Below are 9,288 nucleotides of genomic sequence, written 5' to 3'. Positions count from 1 at the left end.
GCGAGTCCGTGGTTTACGCTGATTTTAGAACAGGTAAGGGGGTTTTCGGCACTCCGCGTGGGTTAATTACAGGTTAATTTTATCACGGAACATGTCAACAAAGTTTTATAGTTAGCTATTGGTTAATTTGTCAGGTTGCAAGTTATCTTCTCAACCGACTGCAGTCGAGATTGGAGCAGGCCTCTCAACAACAGCCCATGGATCTGGACTATTTGGAGTTCATTTGTTCAAGTGAAATTACTCTGATAACCTCACTTTAGGTAGATTTCATGGACTTTGTTCCATATACCATATATGGAACCAATCATACCAATACCATAGCATTGCAGATATATACAACACTTTAAACTAACCCACTTTCAGACAATCAAGGATTAGCATGTTTACCTAACCATGTCTTTCCAATATAGCCGTAATTAATTTCTTTTTTTTTTGCTGAATTGTGCCACCCCTAACACTGATCACTTATAACAAGGGCCATCAGGCTTTTGAATGAACATTTATATGGACATTGATACTCTGTCAACACTTCTCACTAGTCACTTTACACACTGTCACTTTCAGCCAGTTGTTGCTCTTTCAGCTATTGGTTGCATCAGCAATATTGCACAAATTGTAGGTAACACTTGTCTTAGGTTAGCTTAGGTTGTATATTAGATGTATATTGTATGTATATTAGAGGTCTAGTATACTGTTTTATATATTAGGAGGTTTATTTTATATTTTGGCTTATCATAGGTGTAATCTATGTTCTGAGTACTCGTGTTATGTTATGCCTGGTTGTCTTGTCCTAAGAATTTCAGTGCCCAGTCTGACCCTGTCTTGTTCTGTGCATCTGACAGTAAAAGACTTGAACTTGAACGACAGCAGACAAAAACATTTGGTCAATCACTGAAATAACAGTACTTATCACTATACTATATACTACACAATACTAATCCTTTTAAGATGGTACTACATTAATCACTAGTCTCATTTTAAACATTGCGGTCTAGGCCGTACATTTAATGGGTAACTCTTACTTGATAGAGTAAAGTTAGCATTATGGGAAATTGTTTGCAATATCCATGCTGCATAACCAGTATGTAAGAGGAGAAACATCCTACTCACACAAACACACTTTCAGAGCACAAAAGCAATGTGAAGGTTATGAATTGACAAAATAAGTTACTCAAATCAAACATTTGATCTTATTGATGTAACCTAGACCAGACTGAAGCTTGGCTAAGAATCAGAGGTAGCTAGGACAAAGGGGTCATGGACTCGGTATTCCCCGCTATGGGTTATTCAATTAAATGAAGGAGGAAGGAGACTGCGTACGAAAATAATGCACTTTATTTTCTGATGTCTTGTTTAAAGGTAAAGATTTAAATAGATGTACATCAATCATTAGGCCTACTTAAGTAAGTGTGGCAACAATTCCCATATAGTGGGACACAAGCCACTAAGCATCTCCAAAGCTGCGGTTCGGCTACTTATTTATTTATTAGTTTATTTGACAGGGACAATGCAGTTAAACATAGCTACAGAGCAAAGTTTGCAGCTGATGTGATGCACAGAGATTATAGCAAGAGCTAATTTTCAACTCCCGTCCCTGGATGGGCCTTTCTACAATAGCACATAATAAAAACAATATACAATTTAAAAAATACAGATTAGAAAAATACACATTCAGAACACACGCATTCTAAGAACTAATTCGAAGGGTACACAATGCAATTGTACTAATTGAAACTCATTCACGCTCAGACATTTACATGGGTACAGTTTTGGTTTGCTTTCAGCCATGCCTTAAGCCTAAAGATGAACATTTTCAACTCAGAAATGATCTTAATCTCTCTACTATGCCCGCTACAACCGTACCACCAATTACCACACCGTACTGTACCACAGCTTTGTCTCCTGTCCATCCTGAACAGGTACAGTAATCTGCAAAAAGTGTGTATTTCATGGACAAGTAACACTGCGCCCTGACAGTGACTGTCTACCAACTCAGATACTATTATACAAAACATTAGGCTATATCACAACACAGTATCACATCAAAATAAAAAGGCATCTTTACCTGTTGGTGTTCTAGCATTTTTTTTACATTATGAATTTCATTACGATTCTTTGGTGAGACCTCTAGGTAACCCTTTAGCGCGTTAGCTATCAATACATTAATTTACCAACATGAAATGCAGTTTTACAGGTTTGTGTGAACAATTTAAGTTTAAACTCAGTACATTCTTGAAAGCAAATTTATATTGTGAAATTTGGCTGCATGTTTGACTGTGGGTAACATTGAGAATTATTTTTGACAATCTTACTAACGTTGTTAGTGTGAGGAAGATCTCGAAGCGTGTAGCGTTAGTTAACCTTTGTGTGTCCATATGTGCTGCGGTCGGTGATCAGCATTCTGATTGGCTACTCAACAAGCAACGTGCTGATAGGACACCTTTTTGACCCGATTTTGACACAGCAAAAGATTTGCAGGAGCAGAACAATATTTGCAGGAGCAGAAAACGGTTAGCAGGCACAGAAGACGATTAGCAGGAGCAGAAAACGATTTGTAGGAGCAAAAAACTATTTTCATCTGTAATAAAGCGTTTGTCAAAAATAATTTGCATAATAGGCTACAACACTTTTTATGGATGCAAAACTATTTCTGCTCCTGCAAATCGTTTTCTGCTCCTGTTAATTGTTTTCTCCTCCTGCTAATCGTTTTCTGCTCCTGCTAATCGTTTTCTGCTCCTGCAAATTATTATTGACCCTAATTTGATTCCATAGCCCAGGGGGTTGCCTACCTTGCCTGATGGGTATGTCCGCCCCTGGATTTACAGTACCTGTTTTTCGCGCTGGATGATTGATGAGGAGACTTGTCAAACGCTAGCAGTCAGATCGAATTTGACAGTCAAAAGGAAAAGTGACGAGAAAAAACAGAAAACGGCAGTTCACTGATGATCTAAGTCATATAACTGTGTAGTATTAAATTACAAAAGTGATCAGGTTTTGAATAATTTGATGAAACGGTGATCTTCGCTGTTCTAGGTGCCGTGCTTTGGCTCGAGTGAGGTTGACTGACTGACAAGATAGTGCCTCTCTCTTTTACTATGGGTGTCTATGAGAAAGTCGCAACAGCGCCACCAGAGGCCGTAAGAATATTACATCCGTAGTGTTAAGGACTACCATAGAGAATGATAGGGAAAAGTTAAGGGAAGTTAAGACATACTGTATTCGGCTCCCGCGCGGGAGGTCCCCGGTTCGAGACCGAGCGGAAACATCTGCCCTTTCATTAGCTTGCGATCGTCTCGTAAATAATCGATGCGTTCCCTACAGTTATGAGTTCATTGGAGAGTCGGTTTGTCCTTCTTTGAAGCAGTAAGTTAGCTTACCTGGTGCCACATGTTCGGTCGTTTTCTGGCTTCTGTAGAGCTTGGCAAGGGTCAAATCAGGTCTAAAACATGCAGGGCAGGGAGGCCTCAGGTCCAGGATTGGGAAAGGTTGCTTTAGACAATCTCCTTTGTTGCTAGCTTGCTGAAGCAGAGTATCAACTAGTTCATGAGCCGAAATGCCCACGTTAAGCTGTAAATGTGTGTCCTTGTTCTGTTTCCTCGTGATTGTGTGGTTGTGTGTGCACTAGGTTTCTGTCCTTCAGGAGTCGGCAGTTTCCGTAGTGTAGTGGTTATCACATTCGCTTTACACGCGAAAGATCCCCGGTTCGAGACCGGGCGGAAACTTCTGCATCTTTCCTCAGTTTTCCTCCAATTGCGATCCACTGAAGACCTTCTGACTACTACGGTAGCCTACATGGGGCCTCTCACTTGAACCCTCCTCTCTGAGTTTCTGTGCAGCTTTAACATATCTGTATAGTGTAACGTGACAGATTGAATGGGCCTTGGCCACTGATCTCACAGAATCTCCCTTCCTGACTTCAATTGCAGCCTTTCTCAGAATTTCTGCAGGGACACCCCTGTTTTTTTCGCTTCCACTGCCTAGGCATGCTAGAAAAAAGGTGAAAAGTACAAAAACCATATTGAGTCATCATAAGGGGATGGTTGTAAATTTTTTTATGAACTGTTACAACCATCCCCACAACGACCAGCCATTACATAGCTAACTGTTTAAGGTATGTAGGTTTGAAGTTAGCATGAATGGTGAGCATCAAATTAAACTAGAGAAATGGCTCTTTTAGGTGATATAAATTGCAACATTGCATCTACAATACAATAAACGCTACGCAAATAATAATCTTGATTAAAAAAAATACTTTCTTACCTGAAAATCTGTTTTTTGGTTGTCATTTTTTTGTGTTGCTAACAAAGAACTGCCACTTCTCAGGAAGTGGGAGTCTACGATATTGATGACATCACCGTAGTTCTTTTCTAATTGGTCAAACTGACAGTGGCTGTTTATCAATCCACGTTTTTTTCGATTCTTGTGTTCTTGCGAACTCGTTTGACGTCATCCTTTATTGCCCTAGTACGGTTCCAATCCAAAGAACACAAGTCACCAAGAACGCCAAAAATACCCGGAAATTTTCCTGATCCGCCCCTTTTATCGAGGATGCATCGGATGGTGACTTGACTAGCGAGAACGCTTCTGATTTCCCAGAAGTCATTGCAAGATGTCAAGCGAGGCGGACAAACCTTACAACTGTAATTTTTTACTTTTCATATTTCAGCTAAACGGTACAAGTAAATCAGCATCTGAATTAAAATGTGACGAGAAATAGGCAGTTCATTCGCTGAAAATGTTCTTATTTTATTGATGAAACGGCTACTTTGTAAATTTGCTCCGACTTGTCGATAACCTAGCTAGTAGCATCTCAGTGCAGTGCAGACACTAAGTTAGCACCCAGCTAGCAGGGAGGAATCGGCCCAGAAGCGGCCCTTTTTCAGCCTGCCAGTACCTAATGAATCGGCCCAAAATCGGCTGTCGGACTCGGGCCGGAATCAAAATGAATGACTGCCCAGAATCGGCCCGTGTAAATCGGGCCGATTCCGTGTACCGGAATATAACCGACAATGCCAGCATCTCACCAGAATCCCCCCAGAAGCGGCCCGATGGACATTTAACTACATTTAAATTACCCAAATGTGGATTTTTAAAATAAAATATTACGCTATTATTCATTTTACACTCAGGCCTACAAATTCATCCCAATCCACAACGTCTTTAACGCTGATCAATTGCCTTTCACAAAGTATCGATAATATTAGGCTACTTAAAAAGGAAAAACTCATAGGCGTAGCCTACGTGAATAAAATTTTTATTTTTGGATTTACAATCTATTTTGTTAAGCTGTGCCAGGTATTCTGGGATATGCATCACTCTTTGGTCTGGTCACTTCTCCCTCGCTCTCTCCTTTTTCTTCCTCCATCTCTGTCTGCGGCTAGCTGCATCCATCGCTTGATGTACTTTTCTATTTCCGCATCAGGAACTTTATATGAATAAATGTAGTCCTTGAAATATTACTCATGGTTAATGGATTTTGATTTTAATCAAGAGCTTTTTGTAAAATATATCCCATTCATTATATTCTTTCTTTCATATAAACTGTGTTGTTAAGAATGTCCTTTTCTGACAATCCAAACAACAGCCTGTTCGATTCAAATAATAATTTCTGTGACGTTGGGCCTCTGCACCAGCCAGTGGTCATGAAACTTACCGATGACAACACTTTTTAAGGCAAGAGGTTCAAAAGCCTGTTTCCCATTGGCCCCTCTCCAATTAATTTTCATGGCCAGGGCATTTGTAAGGAGCTTTGAGAGTATTTTCCATACATTCTCCTTGGTGGTCATCCCTCCAGATGTCCCAAATATGCGGTCTGAAAAACAAAAAATGTATATGATGATTATATAACCAATTTGAAGAAAGCTTATGAATTGTAGCCTACTCGGTCAGATTGTGGCTTGGTTGATTACTTTTCATCAATAGTGACAGTTTAGAATGTTTTGCTCCATACCAAGTTCTTTTTTATGCCTTGGTCTGAAAGTTGTCCCTCAACTCTCTTCAAATCTTCCAGCGAAGACATTGGAAGTCGAAGGTTGGTCATATCTGGAACTTCATCCAATGATGAATTTGATGCATTTGCCTGCAGCTTTTGCAGCTGCAGCAAAATCTGCCTTCGCTGCTGTTTAAGGATCTCCATTGAGGTTAATATCTTACGAAGAATAGCTGCAAAAATATAAAACAGAATGTAACAATGTTAATGTAAAAGTTGAGCTGTATGTAGCCGGGTGTTGAATTTGTTGTAACACCCCCATCACTTTTATTTCTGGGTAAATACAGTGTATATGTATGTATATATATATATTTTGTTATAAACCTGAAAGCTACATTTTGAGTTCTTTTTTTCGGCCACTAGGTGGCGGTGTCACAAGCCAAGTGTTAACGCGGTGCATCTTGGTCATTCACTCTTTTCTTTTCTGGCCGAGCATGGAATCAATCTGAAAACATCACCAGCGGTAATCTAAAGACCACCCAGTGGTAATCAAAGCCAAACTTTTTTATAAAATGTAAGACCCCTGAATTATGTTCCAGTGGAATACAATTTTCACACCACCAGTTTCAGACCTCTGGTGGAGGGAGCCACAAGTAACAATTAGGATCGCATAGCTGCTGTTGAATGTTTTCCTCAGTCCTCGTTCGTGTAGTGGAGATCCCAGGTGTCTCTCTTCTGTCCTCTGGAGGTCTAATGACAGGTGCAGGTGGCAAACCTTTAGAGGTGACTGACGACCGGTCCATGCGTGGAAACTTGGCACTTGGTTCATCTTCACTTTCAGTGTCACTGAATATTTGCGTATTCCTGCCCCTGATGTTCAAAATATAAGGTTATTGAACTTCTAAGGGTGACCAGTGAAGTACATTCATGTTGATATTGAGCCTATCCACTTAAAAGTTATTCTTATCAAATTAAGTTGTTAGCTGATATACCTTCCTCTTCTCTTCATATATGCAGGACGGTCATCCTCCTCCGTCTGCAGATCCGATTGAACCACTGCCATAGGAAGCTTATGGCGAGCCTCTTCGTACGTGTCTGTTAGAGAATATTTTAATGTGCTGTGTTTAGAATGTAGATGCATATTGTCTCAGTAGGTTGATGTCACTTATAAGTAGTTGACTGGAAATCTAAGTTTAACTCACTTCTTGTGTACCTGATGTTCACATCAAACAGACCCCATGTTTCGTCAGGTGCTTCTTGACGTTTTACTGCCCTTGTGCAGCGTTCAGTGGAGGAATAAGGCGGCCAGTAGCTCATGCCATCCTGGACCCATGATGAAGGCACAACTTCGGTTTCCTTCTTCTCCGCAGAGATAAAGTCCACAATGTGAAACATGCTGTGTACATTAAGAAGTAATTAGCATATGTATTAATCCCACAATTAGCTCACTAGATTGTATAGGATGTGGTAGGTACATGAAACATGTACCTATGTATTTTATGATTATTTGAAAGACATTTTACTTTCCCATGCTTGTTGGTGACTTATGTAAAGGCTAATCAAAGGTTTGCAGTGTAGATCAATATGACATGAATGACTTTAGACACACTCATGCACCTTTGTAAAGACACATTTGTATTTATAATAGTTAAACATCAATTTCACACTTTTATATAAATATTGTTGTAGTATTTGTAAACACTATTTACAAACTTTAAAACAAATTGGGTAAGGTCAGGTCCTAATATTACAAAAAAGGTTCTGGCATCCAAAATGTTTTACATGTAATAGTAAAATACAATCGAGTATCTGCCAATATCTATTGGACTACTGGTACAGATTTGATCTGTTAACCTTCCACTAAGTGAACTGGCATGCCCACAAATTTGTTTTAAATGGCAAGAGCACATACTTTACAAGGCTTTCATCTACCTTGACACAGTTCAAGTTTGAAGACATATCTGACAAAAGAAAGACTCCCAACTGTGAGGATTTAACTGGGTAGTCAAAAAAGTCAGTGACAGAAGTGAACTCATTATACACAACACAGTGGTCCCCTTCTATGCAAATTATATTTCTAACTAAACCTATACTGTCTTTGCTTTTGATGCAATTGTCTCCAGTGACAACCTTGATGCAGAAATTGGCAAGATATATTTCCTTGTATTCACTGACAGTACTGGTAACATGTTGTGGGATAGGACCATCATTGTGATATCTTTTAACCTTGAGAAAAGTTAAAGGGTGAGAAATGTCGCTACAACCATCAGAGGTCGAGTTTTCCAACTCTGATATCCGTCTTATTACTTGTGCCACAGGACAGTGTGGACTTATATCCATTTTTTTAATTTGACCTAAGAAGTTTTCAAAGGGGAAACCCAAGATATTATCAAGATGACCGTGTTGTTGCACATCATCACTTAGATGTATCAGACCATGCACATTGTATACCAACTTTTTGTCCCCATAAAGCTGGCCAAAGTTTTCTACAAAAGACACTAGCAAAGTTTTAGCAAAACAGCACATCTTAACAGATAGTGAAGGACTTGCAAGAATTGATATTGCGACTGAAAGGAGCATGAAATTATTGTACACTGGTTCACTCAAAAGGTTGTACAGAACAACCGGCCCGGTGTATAACAAACATTTTCTGAATTCAGTAGCCTTCCACCTGTGTCTTTTAGCAACAACCCTAGGCTTTCTTGCAAACTCAGAGGGTATATAGCTTTTTAAAGAAAGTAGATGTTGAGACAACTGAGTGAACCTCTGAGATGATAACCGGGATTGAAGTGGACCAATGCTGCCAGTCCATAACTCAAACAGTTTTCTTGTCACTCCAAGACATACAAGGTGCATGTAGTCATGGGGAAATGCTGCTACCATACCAAAATTAAGTGTGCTTAGTGGGGATGTCTCCTTGTGATGTTCCTCATCTGATTGTGCATTGAAGCTACTATCGGTTCTTAGGGGACATTTGGTCTCAGGAAAAGTCATTCTACCTTGAAAATGCACACCACATACTGTACATTTATCACACCCAGCATAGCCTGAGTGTGACTTGATGCCTTTGATGAAAGCCTATGCACATTACAGAACTAATTGTAATAGAGTAATTGTAATTTAAAGGGAATTCTCGCAAGGAGGCTTGCCAAAATGTTCTTCAAAAGAATGTAGGCTACTTGCGTTCTCAACGTTCTTCGGATTGATAAACAGCCAGTGTTACAACTAACCTTGTGTAACTTTCATCTCCGGTCTCCCCTACTTGTTCATTCAACTTTAGACCTATGATCCATGTTGAACTTGTAAAAACTACAATCAAATTAGAGATTTCAGGTACAATGCAATGTAGTCAGTACAAA

The 9,288-nt window shown here is 39.6% G+C and overlaps 1 protein-coding gene and 1 non-coding gene across 2 annotated transcripts; one reads left to right on the top strand and one right to left on the bottom strand.

Annotated features, from left to right (window-relative positions):
• The first annotated feature begins 3,649 nt into the window (after positions 1-3,649).
• Positions 3,650-3,722, top strand: trnav-uac. The gene has a single exon. It is a non-coding gene; the product is annotated as a tRNA-Val (tRNA).
• Positions 3,723-4,789: 1,067 nt separating this feature from the next.
• Positions 4,790-7,324, bottom strand: LOC124470804. Its single transcript, XM_047024924.1, has 5 exons — positions 7,132-7,324; positions 6,922-7,024; positions 6,705-6,799; positions 5,951-6,162; positions 4,790-5,812 (listed from the first exon to the last, which is right to left on the bottom strand). Exons 1-5 carry the CDS (start codon positions 7,322-7,324, stop codon positions 5,783-5,785), a joined length of 633 nt encoding a protein of 210 aa, XP_046880880.1. The 3' UTR covers positions 4,790-5,782.
• Positions 7,325-9,288: the final 1,964 nt, after the last annotated feature.

This window comes from Hypomesus transpacificus, chromosome 9 (assembly GCF_021917145.1).
Source record: "Hypomesus transpacificus isolate Combined female chromosome 9, fHypTra1, whole genome shotgun sequence".
Taxonomy (NCBI): Eukaryota; Metazoa; Chordata; class Actinopteri; order Osmeriformes; family Osmeridae; genus Hypomesus; species Hypomesus transpacificus.
This window is presented reverse-complemented; position numbering and strand designations above follow the sequence as displayed.